The following is a 22,863-nucleotide window of genomic DNA, read 5'->3' as shown; positions in this document are numbered from 1 at the left end:
TGTGTAGCTTTTTAAAATTTCATGTTATGTTTGAAATTTTTCATAGTAAATGTTAGGGAAATTAATGCTGTTTCGAATTCAGGATCTTTGTCTTCATCCTAAAGCAGCGGGGTGTGTATGTGTGAATAGACAGCAGTGGTGGTGGGCGCAGATGGTGATCTGACTTATTTGGCTCAGGGAGGGACATGGGGAGAGCAACGATAGGCCAAAGCACTAGGCGTCTGGGTCTCTGCTTTTCAGCACACATTTTAGAATGTATAAGGGGCAAGAAAGAGAAAGGGAGTCGATTTCTACACTTTTTGGAAAGATGAAAGGCCAGGACTAACCAAGAAGTAGAATTATGTTTATTATCTTAAAATATCACTTTGAACATGCTTCTGGTATTGCTATTGCTCCCAATTGCCCCTAGAACAATATACAAATGCCTCATCATGGCATACAAGTCTTTCTATGGTGTTTCTCCTTTGTACCCTCACAGCACACCTCCTCTTTCTGTTTCTTCAGTCACTCGTACTCTCTGTCTCATATTGTCGCTCATTTCCTCTATTATGCAAGCCTTCTTACCTTCCGCCACCTCCAGCCAAACCCCCTGTTCTCATCTTACTATACTTTAAGACTTGGATTATGTGCTGTCTCCTGCCTGAAAACTTCTTCCCTGGATGAGTCTAGTGCGTGTCACTCTTTTTTTTTTTTTAATATTATTTTTTAGTTGTCAGTGAATCTTTATTTTATTTATTTATATGCGGTGCTGAGAATCGAACCCAATGCTTCACCCATGCTTCACTCTTACCTGGAGCAATTGGAGAGAACTTACCCTCAGCACCATCCTTTTTGGCACTTACCCCTACCATCTTTTGCTATTTAATTCCAAGTCACCTTCTTAGCTTTCACCAGCATCAACTGGAAGAAGCTTTGAGAAGGGCAGAGTCCCACTTGAACACAGTCTAGAGACACCTGGGTTCTCCTTAGGTTTTTCTCATAAAGAGCCAATGGCTTTGAGCAAGTTTTTATTTGGCTTGGACCATCATTATCTCATCTCTAAGAAGAGGGGCATTAGCTGGATAATTGCTCCAGTCCTCCAATGTGATTGTTTCTGGTTCTGTTTTGTTTTATAGAATGAAGGATAATTTTACAGAAAGAAGAGGACAATATTGCAATCATCTTTGACAGGTCCATTTGGAAATAATATCTTCTACTAGATATAGAAAGGTAGAACACTTTTATTCAGAACAAGTAAGTATATTGCAAATTACATCTGCCTAGTTGTATAGTTGTGGAGATCAATTCATGCCTTCATCTGACTTGTTAGAGGTAGAATTCTTAACAAATTAAGAACAATAACTCTGTTGTTTGGGCACATTCATTTATGGATATGGCAGCCTGTGAATAAAAGGTCAAACCACAGACAGGACAGAACAAAGAGCGACTGTTGGTTCTCTGTCATCACCTATTCACTCTTACCCTTCCATCCAGATAGCAGAGCTACATGCATTAAGATCATTGGGAAGAAACAGTGTAGACCCAAGTGGTACTCAAAATTAACTCTTTCCATTCTGATGAGAGTATGCTATCCAATGTCGGAGCCACTAGCCACATATGGCTACATGACTGTGAATTTAATTAAGTTAAAATTTGGACTGGGGATGTGGCTCAAGCGGTAGCGCGCTCGCCTAGCATGCGTGCGGCCTGGGTTCGATCCTCAGCACCACATACAAAAAACAAAGATGTTGTGTCCGCTGAAAACTAAAAAATAAATATAATTCTCTCTCTCTCTCTAAAAAAAATTAAGTTAAAATTTAATTTTATGTCAAAATTCAATTGGACAGTCACTTAGCCATGTTTCTAGTGTGCCTAATGGCTACCATACTAGGCAGTGCAAATGGAGAACATGGTCATCATCTCAGAAAGTTCTGCTGTAAAGTGCTGGTCTAGACAAAGAGATATTCTGAAAAAAATGAAGAATGAATGAATAAGCAAGCTTGTTTTCATTTAACTATTTTGTTAAAGAAGTGTATGATGGTCCACACTTATGGAGATATATCATGATTAAAATAAGAGGAGTATATTTTAGTTACATGACAGTTAACAAAAACTATGTTTCTTACAGTTATATAGCATGGCTAGTGGCAACTATATCATGTACATATAGAGTCAAAGGTTAAATAGGATGGAGATATACCATAATTAGTAATAAGAATATCTTACAGTTATACGCAGGATATTTATAATGTATAGTATGTAAGGTATACTTTTTAAATTTTAAAACATTTGTATGTATATGACTTTACTCAATAAAACTAATCTTTAACATACTCTGAGAAAGTATCAGTGTCTTCATTTTACAGTTGAAGACATGGCCTCCGAAAGGCTCTCTTGTGAACACGCATCAATCTCCAGAGCTTTCTGAAGCTACATGTTCTTCAGCTGTAAAATTAAGGTCACATGAGACAAAGTCATAGAGGTTATTCCAGAAGGAGGGTGCAGGAGCCAAGAGCACAGGTGAGACTCCAGAGGAAAGGGACAGGACTCTTCTATAGGACTGGTAGATAGGGTTGGACAACATCCCAGCTGAAGTTAGCTGTAGAGATCTGCGATGTTGAGAAAGGGAAGTTGACATGGGATCTTGGCATTGGAGAGCTCGAGAGTGCATTTCAGACCAGAGAGGACTTAGGGGTTTTAGGAGAAGCATCTTTACTCACTGATCAATCAAGAAGGGTTTGAAAACCAGGAGCAACCTAGGCCAGGAAGAAAACTAGCAGACCCTGAGAGTGAAAAACCAGGAAAGTATTTCTCAGAGCTGTTATGGATACAGTGTGGTATAGTGCCTTTGAGAGACCTTGCAAAGCTGGGTGCAAAAATGATAGAGCTTTCCCAGAAACCAAGAGAAACTAGAGATTGGATATAGTCCAATGTTTGCAGTGATACTCTTCAGAAAAGACCAAAGTCTGAAAGATAAAAAAGGCTGTTTCTTTGGTGACAGCAGGATAATGACTAAAAATTATAGCTAACATGTCTCGAGCTATTACTTTATCTGGGATACTGTACATGAACTCTCAAAACAACTTCATAAGTTAAATATTGTTCTCAACCCCTTGGTACAGATGAGGAATCAGTGTGGTATGCTAGAGCTGGTTCTGTTTTTATACTCTGATTGTTGAATTTTTAGGATTTTTGGCATGTGACATGTTGTTAGCTTGAAATTGACCATGGTGGAAATACTGAATCAGCTACGGGGCTTGGTAAATGCTATATATTAGACCCTCTATCTCCAGAGAGCCAATTTGTTATACATTTAGCAACACATCATTTAACAGGGTCAAAGAGGTTTAGCAACTTGCCAAGTTTACATGGTAGCAATTGTCAGAGTCTAGGTTAATTCATTACTCTAAAACCTACAGTTTTACCACTCTGACATCATTGGGGACACTTTTTTAAAAAACATTTTTAATTGTAGATGGACACAATACCCTTATTTTATTTATTTATTCATATGTGGTGCTGAGGATTGAACCCAGTACCTCACACATGCTAGGTGAGTGCTCTCCACTGAGCGACAACCCCAGCCCACTGGGGTCACTTTTATATCGGGGATAAGATATAAAAGTACACCTTACTTCATCACCAATACAAAACCATCGGACTTACCAAGGACTCTGGAGTCAGGGATAAGGAGTTTTGCACAGCATTTATTGAGGGCCTGGAATTCAGGCACTTGACATTTCCATAATTCAAGATGTGTACAGCGGGAAGGGGGTGGGGAGTGAGCAGTACTGAGTTCTGACATCAGATGCTGATATGCATATCTTATATAAATAAATTAATATGTATATTCCCCTTGTCTCCTCAGTGAATTTTATAAAGGAAAATAGTCAAGACCTCATTCAAAGGATGGGCATAACTGTTACCAAGCAAATTGTGGATGACCTGTTTGGGTGGAATGTTCTGAACAGTGAAGAAGTAAGCATGATTTATTGTGAGAAGGTGGAGCAGGATGCTGCACGAGGGATCATTCACATGATTTTGAAAAAGGGCTCAGAGGCCTGCAACCTCTTTCTTAACTGTCTTGAAAAATGGAACTACCCTTTGTATCAGGACTTGAATGGACAAAGTAAGTATCAGTTGCTTGCATCTATTTCTACAAATAGAATGGACCATGAGGAGGATCCCTAAGCCCATGACAGAGCTTCCCTCTTCATATTTCCTAGCAGTGAGCTCTGGTTCATGCTAAAGAAAAGCTCTCATTTGATCACTTAAGATTACATGAGACACAGTTGTAGAGGATATCCCCATAAGGAGGATGCAGAAGCCAAATATGGAGACTGGAGGATATGGAACATGACAACCTTCAAGACAGAGAGAACTGGGAGGAGAGAGGGAGGAAGAGGACAAATATTGATCCTTTCCCAATAAATTCTTTCCCAGTGACCTCAAAGGAAGTAACCAAACATTAATTCTTTCCCAGTGACAACACAATGACCCCCAGAGGAAGCAGATAAACTCTGGACCCTCCATTCTTGCCCAGTAAAAATAAGCCTCTAATTTTTACAAGCTCTTTCCTGAATGCCCAAACTGACACATTCTGTTGAAGAGATTACGTCATCTCTCAGGGTAACATGTAAAAACCCAGATCCCTTCTGTAAACAGGGGCCATTTTCTACTCAGAAAGTGAGCCCCTCTGATGCCTGACTCCGCTGGTAAATAAAAGGCACTGCTGATCCGTGAAGTCTGCTCTCATCCTGGGTACTTATTACAGTGCCAAAACTGTTTTGGTTATTTTGCTTACAGAAGCCAAATAAGTAACCCAAAAGCCAGGAAATAAATGACTTATTATCATTTCAAAGCATACACTCATAAATTCCTTGATCTACCTATGGATGAGCAGCCCAGCTGACTACCTTCTCTATGATCTAAGCACCATGGCAAAGACAGTCTAACTGACCGAGGGAGAACAACTCTGCTTTACATAAAACAGTAATTTTAATTCCTTTAAATGAGCAGCTTATGTCATGACAGGTTTTAATCAAAGTGAAGGCTATTCAACTGGAAGTTGCCCCTAACCATCACCTTCAACCAAATCCTCCACTTTCCTTAATCCAAACACAGGCTCCAGCCATTTCAAATCAGCAGCTGCATGGTTTGGTAGCAGAAAGAAAGAAATGGAAGGCAAAAGGGGAGAGGAGGGAAGAGGTGCCAGGGGAAAGCAGCAGGAGATGCGGAACGCTTTGTGCAGGCTCAGAACTGGAGAAGGACATGAAAGCCCTCTATGATATCACTCAGCTTTATCCCCCCTTCGTTCTCCTCACCTCCAGGGATTGAGGGCACACAGAATGGTGGCCTCTCTAACATCACCTCTTTTCTAACAGGTCTTTTTCATCAGCTATCAGAAGGAGACTTAGATGATTTGGCTCAGGATTTAAAAGATTTATACCGTACCCCCTCTTTTCTGAACTTCCATCCCCTGGGTGAAGATATTGATATTATTTTTAATTTGAAAAGGACCTTCACAGAGCCTATCCTTTGGAAGAAGGACCAACACCATCACCGTGTGGAGCAGCTGACCCTGAGTGGTCTGCTGGAGACTCTGCAGAGCCCCTGCATCATTGAAGGGGAATCGGGCAAAGGCAAGTCCACCCTGCTACAGAGAATCGCCATGCTCTGGGCCTCCGGGAAGTGTGGGGCCCTGACCAAGTTCAAATTTGTCTTCTTTCTTCGTCTAAGCAGAGCCCAGGGTGGACTGTTTGAAACCCTGTGTGATCAGCTGGTGGATGTACCTGACACAATCGGGAAGCGCACCTTCATGGCTATGCTGCTGAAGCTAAGGCAGGGGGCTCTGTTTCTCCTTGATGGCTACAATGAATTCCAGCCTGAGAACTGCCCAGAAATAGAAGCCCTGATAAAGGAAAACCACCGCTTCAAGAACATGGTCATTGTCACCACCACCACCGAGTGCCTGAGGCACATCAGGCAGTTTGGTGCCCTGACTGTCGAGGTGGGGGACATGACAGAGGACAGTGCCCGGGTTCTCATCCGGGAAGTGCTGATTAAGGAGCTTGCTGAGGGCTTGCTGCTCCAAATTCAGAAATCCCGGTGCTTGAGGAATCTGATGAAGACCCCTCTCTTCGTGGTCATCACTTGTGCCATCCAGATGGGTGAGAGTGAGTTCCACTCTCACACACAAACCACACTGTTCTGTACCTTCTATGATCTGCTGATACATAAAAACAGGCACAAACATAAAGGCGCAGCGGCAAGTCATTTAACCCGGAGCCTAGAGCACTGTGGAGACCTGGCTCTGGAGGGGGTGTTCTCCCACAAATTTGACTTTGAGCTGGAGGACGTGTCCGGCGTGAATGAGGATGTCCTGCTGACAACTGGTCTCCTCTGTAAATACACAGCTCAAAGGTTCAAGCCCAAGTATAAATTCTTCCATAAGTCCTTCCAGGAGTACGTAGCGGGACGCAGGCTCAGCAGTTTATTGATGTCTCCCAAGCCAGAGGAAGTCACCAAGGGGAAGAGTCACTTGCATAAAATGGTTTCCATTTCAGACATTACCTCCCTGTATAGCAACCTGCTCCTGTATACATGTGGGTCCTCTGCTGAAGCCACCAGAGCTGTCATGAGGCACCTTGCTGCTGTGTATCAACATGGCAGCCTGATAGGGCTTTCCATCACCAAGAGGCCTCTCTGGAGACAGGAATCTATGCAAAGTTTGAAGAACACCACTGAGCAAGAAATTCTGAAGGCCATCAACATCAATTCTTTTGCAGAGTGTGGCATCAATTTATTCCATGAGAGTATATCTAAATCAGCCCTGAGCCAAGAATTCGAAGCTTTCTTTCGTGGTAAAAGTTTGTATATCAATTCAGAGAATATCCCTGACTACCTATTTGACTTCTTTGAACACTTGCCTAATTGTGCAAGTGCTCTGGACTTCATCAAACTGGATTTCTATGGAGGCACCTCAGGTTCACAGGACAAGGCTACAAAAGATGGAACGAGAATCCCCACAGAAGAGTCCTCGGAAACCTACATTCCCAACCGGGCTGTGTCTTTGTTCTTCAACTGGAAACAGGAATTCAAGACTCTGGAGGTCACACTCCGGGATTTCAGCAGGTTGAATAAACAAGATATCAAATACCTAGGAAAGATATTCAGCTCCACAGCAAGCCTCAGACTGTCTGTTAAGAGATGTGCCGGTGTGGCTGGAAGCCTCAGTTCAGTTCTCAGCACCTGCAAGAATATTCATTCCCTCATGATAGAAGCCAGTCCCCTCACCATAGAAGACGAACAGCACATCACATCTGTGACAAACCTGACAACTTTGAGTGTTCATGACCTGCAGACTCAACAGCTGCCAGGTATTGCATACATGAGCAGTTTAAGCTATAACTAAGTCTGGCTGGGTACTCTGGAGATATTCGATATCATGTAGTTTTATTTTCAGCTTTCCAATAGTTTCTAGCAGATGTTAGGACTTAGAATGGAGGTGAGACGGCTGGGGAGAGAGGTCTATGTAGAGGGAGGAGTGTCAGGGAAGATTTCCAGAGCTGAGAAGTTTTATATATATCATAAAAAATTATATATTCTAAAATATATTTTTATCTAGTATATATTATTATAATAAGATATACTAATTATTAAGTATATACATATTTTTATTATTTAAAATATATGTAAAATATACAATGTAGGCAAAGCTTGTCTTCAGCAAACCCTTCCCCCCATCAGCATCTCCATCTCTACCCAACACCCACTGTTTCCCTGCCAAGTGGCACCCTGTTCTGGGAGAAAATCCAGCCTGTAAGTTAGTCACCTTGTAGAAACTAATGACTAATTTTGTTACTAGATTCTCATCTGGAAAAGTGCAAAGTATATCTTGCCCCATTGTTACTGCAAGTATTGTTTATTTAGAAGAAAGATTTTAGGAGTGTATACTGGCTAACATGAAGAAATTTCAGACACCAGGTACATACGTGTGGGGGCAAGGTTTTGGGTAAAGGGGAATCTTCTTCAAATTCCAAATAACACGAGAGGTGAGCATCTTCCCTGCCTGTGTAGAGCAACCCTGTTAACAGAGCAGGGCTGCTAGGGGTGGAGATGCGGCCAGCAGGAACCTTGTTCTGCTTCACTGTTTGTTTTCAGTCATAAGTGAGTTCCTGTCCAGTTCTACTTCATGTTCTGCCCAAAGAGGAATTCTCTATGATGTTTAGAATCTAGAATTATTTTGTACAGATCATCTTTGCAACCTCCTACTCAATGCAGGAATCTCTTCTGTAGGATTCTGGATGTCACCTAGACTTTATCAGATGAACTTCCGTGTCAGGAAATGACCATCTTCTTTTGGCAGTTATTCTTTTACAGTGGTCTTGCAAAGTTGTCACTTTTGTGCTGAATTTGGTTTATAAGGTGTTTAGAATTTATATACATATATGTACATATATTAGCACATAGTATATTACATATACACATAATTCATATACACATAATTGTATGTGCTTATGGGATATACAATATGGCATTTCCACATATATATGATGTATAATTAGATTTTAAAATGTTTGTCGATATTTTGCTCTTAATTCTTAAAATTTAATTCATTTTGGGGGTAACATGTTCACTTGGTCCAAGGTTTAAAAGGACCTACAATGAAAAGTCTCCTTCCTGCCCATGTCTTCTAGTCATGACCACCCTCCCTGGAGGACCTACCAGCCTTTTGAAATTTGGAGATATCACACGAAAATATTTGAAATTTGGAGATACCACATGAAATGAGATTTCTTATTTATATTCAAATTTGTTATATTTGGCCACTTGCGCTCATATCCTTATTGGGAACAATTGGCCAAATCCACATATCCACTTCTGCGTTCCTTGGGCAAGACATGGGTACAGACTCCACCTGTCCTACTTCTTGTAATAACATTACCTTCCTGCCCCTTTTTTTGTAGTTTATGCAGTAAGGTTTAAATGTGTGTAATTCCTAGATCAAAAGGGTGAGTTTGAGAATGAAATGGCATACACCATTCATAATATATAAGGTCCCTTTGCAAAAACAGATGTGGATTCAAGAAAGGCTAATTACCAGGATAGGAAGGTATCCCCCTAGGAACTACATAAGGTTTCCAAGGTTGCTTTTCAACTTTAAGAACTGCCCTTGAATAGTATTTTTCTTAAAACTTCATGTGATTTATAAACCTTAAAAATTCACAAATTAGGGTTGGGGATATAGCTCAACATTGGAATGGTTGTCTAATATCCACAAGCCCCATGGACCTTGTTTGATTTCTAGCATTGAAAAAAAATTACAATTTCTATTTAATAGCAATATTTTTTCCAAGAAAAATTTCAACTATTGTACTTGTAAATGGAAACTCAAACCAAAATATGTACTCTACTGTGGGAGACCAACCTTGCACGTGACTGAGTCACACTCCCCAGCTGGGTGCTGAGGCACTCAGTCACAGAATGTGGCAGAGCTTTCCCCACTCTTCTTAGGTCAGTGTCTCGTGCATGGGTGTGTCTTGCTACAGCCCCATGGGTGAAGCTACGCTCACCTGTTCCTTTGTAATAAAATCCCTTGCCCTGATTAGGATAGAATCTTCCATGGAAGATTGTGTGTGTCCCCTTCTCTTACTGTGCCCTTGGGTATGGCCTACCCAGGTGTCAGTCAACCTGCTGACACTGGACATCATGAAGATAGACTCAGCCCCCTGAAGCCTGACCCCTTGCCTCATTTGACTAGCTTCTCCTCAAGAAAAGGGGTCAGCTCGTGCTCTCGCTCTGTCTTCCTGTGGACCCTTAAGGTCAGAGGAGCCGTCACAGCGACCCCAATGAGAAAGGTATTTGTGTCTCTTGTATTGTTATTTCATGCAGCCCAGTTAGCCCAGTTCACCTGAAGTGACCCCGGCACTTTATCTAATGGTTCATTGAAGAATACAAAAAAAAAAAAAAACAATAGACACAGGTGCAGATGCACATGCCTATAATTCCAGAGACTCAGGAGACTGAGACAGGAGGATTACAACTTCAAGGTCAGCCTCAGCAATTTAGTGAAGCCCTAAGCAACTTAGTAAGACTCTATCTCAAAATAAAAATAAACAAATAAATAGGACTTGGGATGTGGCCCAATGGTTAAGTGCCTCTGGATTCGATCCTGGCACCAAAACACAAAAAACAAAAACTTCTACTCAGATCTTGGTTGATATTATATTAAATCTACTGAGTAATTCAGGGAGAATTAGCATCCTTACCATGTTGAGTCTTCTAAGCCGTGAGCGTGGTTTCTCTTTGCATTTATTTAGATCTTGCTTGCTTTCTTTCATTACCATTTTATAGTATTCAGCATACAGAGCCAGCACATGTTATTAGATTTATACCCAACTGTTTCATTCTTTTGGAACCATTTTAAAAGGCATTAAAATTTTGTTTGGTTTCCAATTGTTGATTATTACTATATAGAAATACAATTAATTTTAGCATCTTCATCTTATATTTTGTACCTCTGCTAATTTGCTTATTAGTTCTATAAGGTGTTTGTTTTTGTAGATTCCTTGAAATTTTCATCATAGATAATTATCTCATCTCCAAAAACATTTTTTTGCATTATAATCTGCATTTCTTTTATTTCATTTTCTTGACTTATTGCATTAACTAGGACTTGTAGTGCCATGTTGAATTGCAGTGGTAAGAGCAAATGAACATTCTGCCTTGTTCCTGATCTTAGGGATAAAGCATTCAGACTTTCACAATTAAGTATAATGGTAACTGTAGTTTTTTTGTAGATGTCTTTTTTCAAGTTGAGGAAGTTTCCTTTTATAGATTGCTAGAATCATAAATAAATGTTGAATTTTGTCAGTTATGTTTTCTGCATCAATTTATATGATCATGTTATTCTCCCATGGATCATTAATATTATACAAGTTGATTATACAGGTTGATATGCAACTACTGAACCAGCCCTGCATTCCTTGTATGAAGCTTGCTTGGTAATAGTGTAATAATATTCTTTCCATGTATTGATTGAATTCCACTTGCTATTTCATTAAGGATTTTTTAAAAAAATTGTTGTAGTTGTAGATGGACAGAATGCCTTTATTTTATTTGTTTATTTTTATGTGGTGCTGAGGATCAAACCCAGTGCCTCATGCATGCTAGGCAAGTGCTCTGCCACTGAGCTATATCCCCAGCCCTCATTGAGGATTTAAAAAAATATTTTTAGTTGTAAATGAACATAATATCTTTATTTTATTTATTTTTATTTGGTGCTGAAGATCAAACCCAGTGCTTCACATATGCTAGGCAAGCACTCTACCACTGAGTTACAATCCAAGCCCCCTCATTGAGGATTTTTGCTTCTGTGTTCTTGAGTGATATTAAAGTTTTATTTTCTTGTACTGTCTTTCTCTGGGTTTCATACTAAGTTAATGGTGGCTTCATAAAATGATTTGGGAAGCTACTCCAGAGGCTGAGGCAGGAGGATTCCAAATTTGAAACTAGCTTTAATAATCTGTCAGAAAAAAAAAAAAGGTTGGAAATATAGCTCAGTGCTCTAGCACCCTCCCCCCACGAGATCTCGGAAGTCTTTCCTATTTTCTGGAACTGATTGTGAACTTGGTGCTATGTCTTATTTGAAAGTTTGGTAGACTTTGCAAGTGGAAGTATCTGTTTCTACAGATTCTTTCTTTCTTTTCCTTTTTTTTTGTAGTGCTGATGATTGAAGCCAAAAGGTATCTGCTATATTGCTGAGCTATATCCTCAGCCACAGATTTCTTCTTTTCTTCTTCTTTTTGAATTTAAAATCACAAATTCTTTAATAGTTATTATCAGACTCTTAAGATTACTACTTCCATATTAGGTGAGTTTTGGTAGTTTGTGGTTTTCATGGAACTGGACCATTTCGTATATGTTATCCAATTCATGTGTGTAAGTTTGCTCATATTATTCTATAACATCTGTAGTGTCTGAGGTGATATACCCTTTTTCATTTCTGATATTGGTAATTTATGTCTCCTTTTATATTTGTCAGTCTTGCTAGAAATTTATAAAAATTTATTGACCTTTTTAAAGATCCAGCTTCATTGATTGCTTTATATTTTTTGTTTGTGATTTTATTGGTATCTACTCTTATTTCCATTTTTGCTCTCTTTTCTGTAGTCTCTTAAGTCTAGGTTGTTGACTTGAGACCTTTTGTTATTTCCAGTTAGAAGCATTTAATGCTATAATCCTCCCTCTAAACAGAAGGTTTTATTATTATTATTTAGCTGAAGATTTTTATTATTTGTTAGATTTTATTATTTTTTATGTATTATTCAAAATATAGGGACTGGGGAGGCAACTCTGTGGTAGAGTACTTGTCTAGCAAATACACACACAGAAGAGGGAGTACTGGGGATTGAACTCAGGGGCACTCGGCCACTGAGCCACATCCCCAATCCTATCTTGTATTATATTTTGAGACAGGGTCTCATTGAGTTGCTTAGCGCTCATGATTCTCCTGTCTCAGCTTCCCAAGCAGCTGGGATTACAAGCATGCATCTTTCTGTTACTGGTGTCTAGTATAATTCCATTATATTTGGGAAACATGATTATAATTAAGTACAATGCTCATCTCTCTGACACATTTCTGTGTCAATATAATGAGCATTTCTTGCCCATGGTAAAAACTAAAATATTCTGATTGGTAATAGAAATGACAGTGATAGAGAGGTGTAGTGATACATGCCTATAATCCCAGCGGCTTGAGAGGCTGAGGCAGGATGAAAGCAAGTTCAAAGCCAGTCTCAGCAATTTAGTGAGACACAAAGCAACTTAGCAAGACCCTGTCTCAAAATTTTAAAAAAGCAAAAAGAGCTGGGGATATAGCTCAGTTGGTAGAGTGCTTGCCTCATATGCACAAGGCCCTGAATTTGATCCCTAGCACCCCCCGCCCCCCTACCCCCCCCAAAAAAAAAAAGCACAAAGGACTAGGGATGTAGCTCAGTGGCTAAGTGCCCCTGGGTTCAATCCCTGGTATCAATGAAAAAAGAAAGAAATGACAGTAATAATAAATGACATAGTAAATAATAAATAGTTGGTGTCGGATGAACATAGTCCAATCTTTATTTATTTATTTATTTTTGGCAGGTGGTCTGATTGACAGCTTGGGTAATTTGAAGAACCTTGTGAAGCTCATACTGGATAACATTAAGATGAATGAGGAAGATGCTATAAAACTAGGTCAGATTTTTGTTTTCCCTAATTGTTTTTTTTCCTAATTTTTAAAATGTAACTATGATACTATGAATAGTTAGCATAAGAGTCTTTGGCACTGGATGCATCTACATGGGGCACTGTTTCATGCACTGTGAATATACTGGTTTCCTAGGCATTTCCCAAACTCCCATTACAATCCTTAAGCACTATTTTATTCAAACTGTACACCATCTGACTGTCACCTTTTTAGAGGAGAAAACTGCAGGATGCATTTTTAACTCCCTTCTCCCTGGATGATAGACTATTTTGTATTTAAGGTGATATAAAAAGATTTATACTATGGTTTCATAACTAAAACTTCATAAATGAAATAAGATGCAGGAAAGAAGGTGGAACAAGAAAATTTTGGGAACACAGCAGAGTCCACAGAGATCCAGGCCCTCAAGGATAAGGGGAATTCCTGTTGAAGCAGTGTTGTCCAAATAAATGTCCCTCCTCCTCCTCCTCCTCCTCCTCCTCCTCCTCCTCCTCCTCCTCCTCCTCCTCCTTCTTTTCTCTCTCTCTCTCTCTCTCTCCACCTCCTTCCTCCCCACCTCCCTCCTTGAGCAGGGAAAATGCTCCCTTTTTCCTTCATCAGTGTTCTTTTTCCTTCTACTTTTTGCACAAAGATAATTCATTCCTATAATTCAAACATGGCTGACACCTCCTTACAGGATCCCTGAGAAAATTAATTAATCCAATTAAACTGTTTGCTCTATGCCTATGAATTGGACAGATCATCAAAGCTGGAATGAGCCTGAAAAAATCCATTGGAAACTAGAATGCTTTATAGACTTGCCCAAGGTCTCATGACCTTGGACAAAAGTGGACAGTCTGATTCTGTTATTAAGAAATCAAAATCTGGGACTGGGTTTGTAGCTGAGTGGCAGAGCACTTGCCTAGTACATGTGAGGTATTGGGTTTGATCCTCAGCACCACTTAACAATAAATTAAAAAAAATAAAGGCATTGTGAATTATTTAAAAATAGTTATAAGAGTATACATTGAAATGCATTAAAATACTACACATTTTACTACAGTCCTTCTCATGCTGCTGAGAGAATGACCTCCATAGAAAAGACTTGAATGGGGGCTGGGGTTGTGGTTCAGTGGTGGAGTCTTTGCCTAGCATGCATGAGGTGCTGGGTTCGATCCTCAGCACCACACACACAAAAAAACTAAATAGACAAAGGTAAGGTGTTGTGTCCATCTACAACTAAAAATATTTAAAAAGAAAGAAAAAAAGAAAGGACTTGAATGGTTTGGGAAATTGAAAATTGAGGATTTAAAGAAAAAAAACAACTCTGACTCTTGAGGGAACTTGAGGCCTCTCTACAGAAAGAGCATGGAAAGGTCTCTGTGCTGTTTTTCTTTGCCTTTTTTTCAGTCCATTAATCTATGTTTAAATCAAAGTGACTTGGTATCTTAATGTATTTCCTTTCAATTTTTTTGCAGCTGAAGGTCTGACAAACCTGAAAAAGATGTGTTTGTTTCGTCTGACCCACTTGTCTGACATTGGGAAGGGAATGGATTACATAGTCAAGTCTCTATCAGGCCAACCCTGTGACCTTGAAGAAATCCAATTAGTTTCCTGTTGCCTTTCTGCAAATTCTGTGAAAACCCTAGGTAACTATTGTCTCCATGCCCTAAATGAGAACAGAGTAACAGAACATGTGAGACTTTTATACTAATGCACACTAAATCTTACAAATGGAAATTTAATTTAAAAAAATAACTGGGAAAGATGATAAAGATGCGTAGGTATTATCCAACCTGTTTTTTAATGATTTCTCTGTGATTGGAATTAAAATTAATTATTGATGGATGATAGAAGAGAAGTACAGAATAGTTGAAAATGTTATAACTGTGAGAGAAGGTGAAAAGGAAGAAAATAGGAAATTGTTTGAAAAATGTTTGTTTAAAACTTACTGTACATCCTGTCATATAACTGCTGCCCATTAAATACTTATATGAATGGATAAACAAATGATATAAAGTAGAGACATAGGATTTCTTTAAATCCTCTCTGGCCTTGTATACTTAACTCCATCTCAACAGGGTAATGGGTAAGTCTTTGGAGTCCCCACAAGGTATGCATACTAACTATGGAGAAATCTTTCCATATTTCTGAATAAACTGTTCACTTCAGATGTTTTAAGCTTTCAATTTTGGAAAAAAGTAGTGTAACACTTTTAAAATCAGTCCATAAAACTGCTAGGAGTCTAGACAGATTACAAGAAAGCCATTTGTTTACAAATATAAGCTTACAGCTACAGAAACCCATGGTTGGGGCTGGGGGTGTCGCTCAGTGGTAAAGCACTTATATAATATATGTGAGGCCCTGGGTTCAATCTCCAGCACTGCAAAAGAAAAAACAAAGAAATCCATGGTTGGAAAAGGCTAGACAAATATTGGGAACACTGAGAAGGATGAGTATACTCCTTTATTTCTCTACTTGCTACTAGGAAGCAACCAGCTTAGAAGTGAAAAGAGAAAATGTATATACTCATGAAACATTGTCTAATTTTTTAAAAGGAAGTAGTTCGAAGTAGTTTTGATAAGAAAACCTTCAGCTAGATTAAGCAAACATGATAAATATATGAATTAAAGAAAAGAATGCATTTCTTAGCTACAGTGATACTGATATATAATGTTTGCATGCAGAGTAGTTTTCTGTATTTTTTTAATCTCAACATATTTGTCTTTGTCATTAAGATATATATTTGATAGTGAGCATAGAGTTAGTCTTACTTTTTTTTTCAGTTCTGATTATCTCTGCCCTTTATTTGGAGTGTTTAGTCCATTCATACTTAATATACTTAAGTGTGGATGGATTTGCACCTGCTTCTATCCTATTTGTTTTCTTTTTTCTTTACCCTTATCCTTTTTTTTTTTTTTTTGGACTTTCTAAGTTTTGTTGGACACAGTGGCACCTTCCTGTAATCCCAGCAATTTGAGAGGCTGAGGCAGGAAGAACGTGAGTTTAGAGCCAGCCTCAGCAACTTAGTGAGGCCCTGAGCAACTCAGTGGGACCCTGTTTCTAAATAAAATATAAAAAGGTCTGGGGATGTGGCTCAGTGGTTAAATACTGCTGAGTTCAATCCCTGGTCCCAAAAACAAACAAAACAACAACAACAACAACAAAAACCTTTCTAAGTTTTTATTATTAATATCACAACCATGATGTCAACAAAATCAGGTAGGCTGAGGTACACAAAAAAAAAACTCACCTATTTTGTCTTCTTCTGTTTGTCCACATGATTAAGGGTATTTTGGAATTGGAAGCAACCTCACAGTGTATTTAAACCACCTCATTCTATAGATGCAGAAAATGAGGCTTACATTGAGTGGCTATTCCATGGTGACATAACAACAATGTCCCATGATGCTTTTGACTCTGTGTAACCTGGAGTTCATTAATCAGAACCTAAGACCAGGAAATATCTGCCCACTTGGTCATGGCTTTGGGAATTGGCAGTTACAGTACCTATCCAGGTACTTTTGGGGATAATTAAGTTGATCAAGTAAAATGAGAGTTTGTATTGCCATCAGCAAAGAAGGCAAGGGTCAGAATTCTTCTAAGGATGTTTAAAAAGGCATATATAGTTATATGAAAATCTTTTTATTATATTTTGTTTTTCAGCTCAGAATCTTCATAATCTGGTCAAACTGAGCATTCTTGATTTATCAGAAAATTACCTGGGGAAGGATGGAAATGAAGCTCTACAGGAACTGAGTAAGAATGACAACTTGACCACAGTCAGATACTTGCATATGTGTTTGGATAGTTAGAAAAACACTAGCCTTGGCCCTGAGGTCTCTTGTACTCAGGGGCGACTTACTAGATGCACCTTCCTTAGGAAAATCCTTTAATTCTTATTAAATTGAGTTACTGGTTTGCACATGCTCATTGCATCTGAGGCTCCCACATGATTGTCTCTTTCAGGGATGGTAGTCTTCAAAGTTCAAGACAAATTTACTTTAAAAAGTAGTGATAAGGGCTGGGACTGTGGCTCAACGGTAGCGCACTTGCCTGGCATGTGTGAGGCACTGGGTTCGATTCTCAGCACCATGTATAAATAAATAAAATAAAGATATATCAACAACTAAGAAAATAAAGTTTTAAAGAAGTGATAAGACTTTTTTTAAAAAATAAAATAGTTTTTAGTTGTCGATGGACCTTTATTTATTTATTTATATGTGGTACCAAGAATCAAACTCAGTGCCTCACATGTGCTAGCAAGTGCTCTGCCACTGAGCCACAACTCCAGCCCAAGATTTTGAAGGTATGTAGTAATATGTGGTTATGATTTTAAAAAAGAAAGAACAGATACAGAGTTGTAAACCTAGCTCAGTGCACGAGTGAGGCCCTGGTTTCAATCCCCAGCATCAAGACAACAAGAATAATAAAAACCCAAACAAACAAACAAAAACCCAAAAAACCCTGATGCATATGTTTACGATTTGCTTCAAATAATGGAGAAGGCCAGGCCTGGTGGCACAGGTCTGTAATCCTAGCAGTGGGAGGCTGAGACAGGAGGATTGCAGATTCAAGTCCAACCTCAGCATTTAGCAAGACCCTGTCTCAAAATAAAAAGGGCTGGGGCTGGAAGGTGGCTCAGAGGTAAATTGCCCCTGAATTCAATCCCCAGTACCAAAAAAAAAAAAAAAAAAAAGAAGGATGCAGAAGGAATCAGGAATCAGGTCAGGATTAAATGAGCTTGTCCATGATTTGCCGTTTGTTGAAAGTTGGATTATTTGTACGTAGTTTCATTACACTGTTTCACATCATATTTCTGTGTGTTTGAATATTTTGCATAAAATAATCACAAAACAAGTAGATTGTCATTGCAGATGGAGTGGGCTGCAGAGCCACCAACTGGAAGATCCTTCCGTCCCCCACATGGCTCCATCCTTCATCGATTTTGAGATAATCTAGTTCCTGAACTGCTCTGTTTTCCAGTTGGCAGGCTGGACCTCCTCGAACAACTCACTGTGCTGATGCTGCCCTGGGGCTGGGATGTGCGAGTCAGCCTGGCCAGCCTGCTGGAGCAACTGGAGACGGCCTCCCAGCTTGTCAAGCTGGGGCTGAAAGACTGGAGACTCACAGATGCAGAGATTAGAATTTTAGGTGGGTATGCAAGAGCCAAGAAAAAAGAGGCCAAAGAAAGTTCTTTAATTGGCTTATTTTGTTCCTTTATTCTATTTGCCTCCTTTTTTTTTTTTAAGTACCAGGGATTGAACCCAGATGCACTTAACCACTGACCCGTAATCCCAGCCCTTTGCCTCCTTTAAAAAAAAAATGTTTTCAAAGAGTGTTCACACATATTAAGGAGTTGCATTGAGTTGGAAAGGATATGTCTTTTCAGGGATGCTCTTGGGGGTGTCTAGACTTGTGGTGAGGCATTTTTTTGGTAGGGGTCTTTTAGCATTTTACAATTCTATAAGCAGGAAGCTACCTACTTTGCTCATTCCTAAGGCTTGCCACAGACCAGAGAAGGAGATGATGTGTTTAATGAAATAAGAACTGAACTAGGCAATGATGTACCATTTGGCTTTAATATTCTAGTATCTTCTAGCCTCCATTTGTAACTAAGGGAGGGCAAAACTGCAAGTGAGGGCTGGGGATATGACTCCAGTGGCATAATGCTTCACTGGCATGTGAGGCCCTAGGTCAATTCCCAGCTCCGCAAATAATCAATAATAAATAAGTAAACTGCAAGTAAACGAATGAGTGAAAACTAACACCTAGTTAATAGTGATTTATTCTCCAAATTTTCTAAGAAAAGAATTTGTAGAATTATCATCATACCCCATTAAAGATAACCATTATTATACCTTAAGGTTTATAAGGAAGCTTAGACATGGGGCTGGGGCTGGGGCTCAGTGGTAGAGCCCTTGCCTGGCATGTGTGAGGCACTGGGTTCAATTCTCAGCACCACATATAAATAAATGAATAAATAAATATCCATCAACAACTAAGAACAATTTAAAAAAATGAAACTTAGACATAAAAAAGGGTTGAGCTGTGTGCAGTGGTGCATGCCTGTAATTCTAGTAGCTCAGGAGCCTGAGACAGGAGGGTTGCAAATTCAGAGCCAGCCTCAGCAACTTAATGAGACCCTAAGCAACTTAATGAGACTATGTCTCAAAATAAAAACATCAAAAGGGGCCGGGGATGTGGCTCAGTGATTAAGTGCCCCTAAGTTTAATCCCTAGTACCCCCCCCCCCAAAAAAAAGTGTTCAGATAGAGGAAGAGTTGAAAAAAAAGAGGAGGAGAGAGCTGGAGCTGACACTGTTCTCCTCTAGCCATTTCCTTTATCTCCCAGAGGTGTAGGCTGCTGTCTGCCAAATGCTGAAAAATGAGAGCCAAGTGTCCCCGACCTTTGGTCTAGTCAGGTGCTGGGACTGCTCTGTCTAGCCCCTCCTAAGGCTCTAGGTTGGTGAAGAGGTTAGCTGCATTGATTTTGGATCAGATACACCTGGCCACCCCTTCCACTTGTTGGATATGTGACCTGCAACAGATTAAATCCTCTGAGCCCCAGTTTGCTTATCTACCAATAGAGGACAATTATAATACCTACCCTATTAGCAATGATGTGTCAATCAGTAGTTGAGCTGCTGCATGTAAAGTCAGAAGATGCTCAATAAATGGTTCTGTTATCATTATCCTCTGTGGACTTCCAGGGCAACAGATACTACAGTTAGTATTCTTTAAAAATCAAAAAGCTTTCTCTGTTTGCAAAATATAGTCTAGCATGCTCAGCTTTGAAGCGTGAGGCCTTCCACGATGGAGCCTCACCCACCCTGCACTCTGCCTTTACCTTCTGCCACATCCCCTACCTGCATGAAGCTTCACCTGGGGTCCTCTCAGCACTCCCCAAGTCATCTTTTTGTTCATGGATGTCCCTCACCTATATTCCCTTTAACCCAACTTACATATCTCCTCCATGGTTCAATATTTTTTCCTCTTCTGCACCCTTTTGTGAATCCTAGATGTTTCAGGCTTTTTGACTGTGACCACATTTTATCTCATGATCTAAAACATGTGTGCATATACATAATCATTTTTACAAAAAGTGTTTTGCTATATAATACAGTTATTTTCTTTTTCTATCTTATTTTCCTTTTTAAAAGACCAATTGCAACCCATAAAATTTTTCTAATGCTTTTCTAAAGGAGGGAATACCTTGCAGCTTGGAGAAAAAGAAAAACAAAACAAAACAAATACTTCCCTAATCCATCCGTGCCCAAGATGCCAGCCTAGACCTAGGGCTTCTGTTTCCAGTGGTCACTTCAGGCTCTGTTTCTGCTCCTGTGTGTCTCTCAATCTAGGTCGTCTTCCTTCCTGCAGCGGTTCCCCTCCCTCTTCTCCAAGTGACCCAGATGGGGAGAACAGCCACTTGTGCTTTATTCTATAAGAGTCCCTAATATACTCATGGGGGTAGCAGATTTACTGAATGCTTGTGGGTGGCGTGATAGGATAGCTCTAAATAGCCAGTTACTCACATTTAATATTGGCCCTTCTCCACTCTCAAAAAGATGCCTGATTATTTCTGCCAACTCAGGCTCCAGCTGCTGGTTGATGGCCTTGTCCTCTTTCTATCTTCATCTCTTCCAATCCTCTAGCAATTCTAAAAAGAATTCCTTTCATTCCATTCTTCTACTGCTGGGCTCTATAAACATCAGGGACAACAGATTTATTTCCCACTTTATGAATCATGGTTTCTTCCAGTAGGAGAAACCAGAGATAGGGTTCATTTTGTTTTGTACTCTGTGTGAGTGTGTGTGAGTGTGTGTCAGTGTGTGTGTGTGTCAATGTGTGTGTGTTGCTGATGATGGAACTCAGGGCCTCAAGCATGCTAGGCAAGTGTCCCACCACTGAGCCACCCTCAAATCCTATGTTTTTTCCTTTTTTAATGAAGCATAATATACTCACAGAAAAGTGCATGAAAGTACATAGTACAATGAATTTTCAAAAGGTGAATATACACCAGCACCCAGATCAAAAGATGGAAGATGATCAGCTCCATAGCTTCCTCTTCCTGAATGGCAACCATCATTCTATAGATTAGTATGGGCTGTTTTTACACTTTATATACACGGAATGATACAGTATATATTCTTTTGTGTCGGCTTCCTATGTGTGTGAGATGTGACTATGTGTAGCTGCAGTTCATCCTCATTACAATAAAATCTTCTGTGTGGGGCTGGAGTTGTAGCTTAGTGGTTGAGCACTTGCCTAGCATGTGTGAGGCACTGGGTTCGATCCCCAGCACCACATAAAAATGAGTTTTTTAAAAACAGGTCTATTGACAACCAAAAAATTTAAAACAAACAAACAAAAACTTCTATGTGACTACACAACAACTGATTTTCCCATTCTGCTGTTGAGTAATTCTAGATGAAAAGGGATTCTATGAGGATGTGGCTTAGTGGTAGAGTGTTTGCTTAGTGTGTGTGAGGTCTTGGGTTTGATGTCCACGTACCACCAAAAAAAAAAAAAAAAAAAAGAAAGAGAATAAAATGGATGCTGTGAATATGTTTTGATTGTTGGTAAACATGTTTTATGTTTAGTAGAAGCGTCAATTTTCCAATGTACCTGTATCCAACACTAGCTTTAAAAATAATGGTTCCTTGGCTGGGCGCTGTGGTGCACACCTGTAATCCCAGCAGCTCTGGAAGCTGAGACAGGAGGATAGCAGAGTCAAAGCCAGACTCAGCAAAAGTGAGGCTGCTGCTGGGCTGGGGCTGTAGCTCAATGGTAAAGCACTTGCCTCCCATGTGTGAGGCACTGGGTTCAAACCTCAGTACCACACCATACTGTATGTTCATCTATAACTAAAAAAACATTAAAAAAAAAGTGAGGCAGTGAGATGCTGTCTGTAAGTAAAATACAAAATAGGGCTGGGGATGTGGCTCAGTGGTTGAGTGCCCCTGAGTTCAATCTCTGGTACCCCTCGCCACACACACAAAAATAATGGTTTCTTTATTCCACACAGAAAACAGTGCTTTTTTATAGCACCTACTATGTAAATAAAGAATGTGTTTAGAGAATGTGTTCATACGTTGAGCTCCCCAGTAAGCTGTGAACTCTTTTGAGAACAGGCCATGCCGTTGGACTTGGTTTTGAGTGTATAACCCCTAGTGGATGCTCAATAAATACATACTGTATGAATGAACAAACAGGCCTACAGGAGTTCTGCAGTTTTCCCTGAGAATAAGCTCAGGTATTTGTGGGTTAGGGCCTTGAACTTTACTATAGTAAATGCTGTTTTCCTTCATATAAAATCATCTCTAAATCTAAAACATATTTGTATGATTTCACGACCTCTTTACAATATCCAGCCAACTGACTGTTCAAATGGAAAGCCTCAATCTTAATTAAGTTTCCTGCCTCTGGTCTATAACACCTGTCCTGGATCAGACCTGGCTTGGGGATGCCTATCCCCATTTAGAGATGCTATGCATGATGGATGAGGCACGATGTGCCCTCCGATGGGGTAATGAATGCAGGTCAGTTATAGGCGATGGGCAGGCTAATGAAATACAGGCTCTGTAAGAGGAGGAGGGAGATGGTGCATAATGAGAAACAGGATGGCTGAGATGAATTGAAAACAGTGGTTATTTTG

The 22,863-nt window shown here is 39.7% G+C and overlaps 1 protein-coding gene across 4 annotated transcripts in view; it reads left to right on the top strand.

Moving 5' to 3' along the window:
• The window catches only part of Nlrc4 (NLR family CARD domain containing 4), a 40,568-nt gene that overhangs the window by 8,006 nt on the left and 9,699 nt on the right, over positions 1-22,863 (top strand). For 3 of the 4 annotated variants that reach the window (XM_046441592.2, XM_046441594.2, XM_046441593.2), the window contains exons 2-8: positions 1,116-1,233; positions 3,848-4,108; positions 5,364-7,358; positions 13,123-13,215; positions 14,686-14,856; positions 16,874-16,966; positions 18,194-18,361. In XM_046441592.2, the coding sequence (XP_046297548.1) occupies position 1,233; positions 3,848-4,108; positions 5,364-7,358; positions 13,123-13,215; positions 14,686-14,856; positions 16,874-16,966; positions 18,194-18,361 (2,782 nt within the window). In that variant the 5' untranslated portion in view covers positions 1,116-1,232. Of the gene's footprint in view, positions 1-1,115; positions 1,234-3,847; positions 4,109-5,363; positions 7,359-13,122; positions 13,216-14,685; positions 14,857-16,873; positions 16,967-18,193; positions 18,362-22,863 lie in introns of those variants that run through there. The other variant, XM_058578453.1, reaches the window with a different exon arrangement.

The sequence above is a fragment of the Marmota monax genome, unplaced genomic scaffold (assembly GCF_021218885.2).
Source record: "Marmota monax isolate L192 unplaced genomic scaffold, Marmota_monax_Labrador192_F-V1.1 WCK01_AAM20220418_F8-fsc00010, whole genome shotgun sequence".
Lineage (NCBI taxonomy): Eukaryota > Metazoa > Chordata > Mammalia > Rodentia > Sciuridae > Marmota > Marmota monax.
This window is presented reverse-complemented; position numbering and strand designations above follow the sequence as displayed.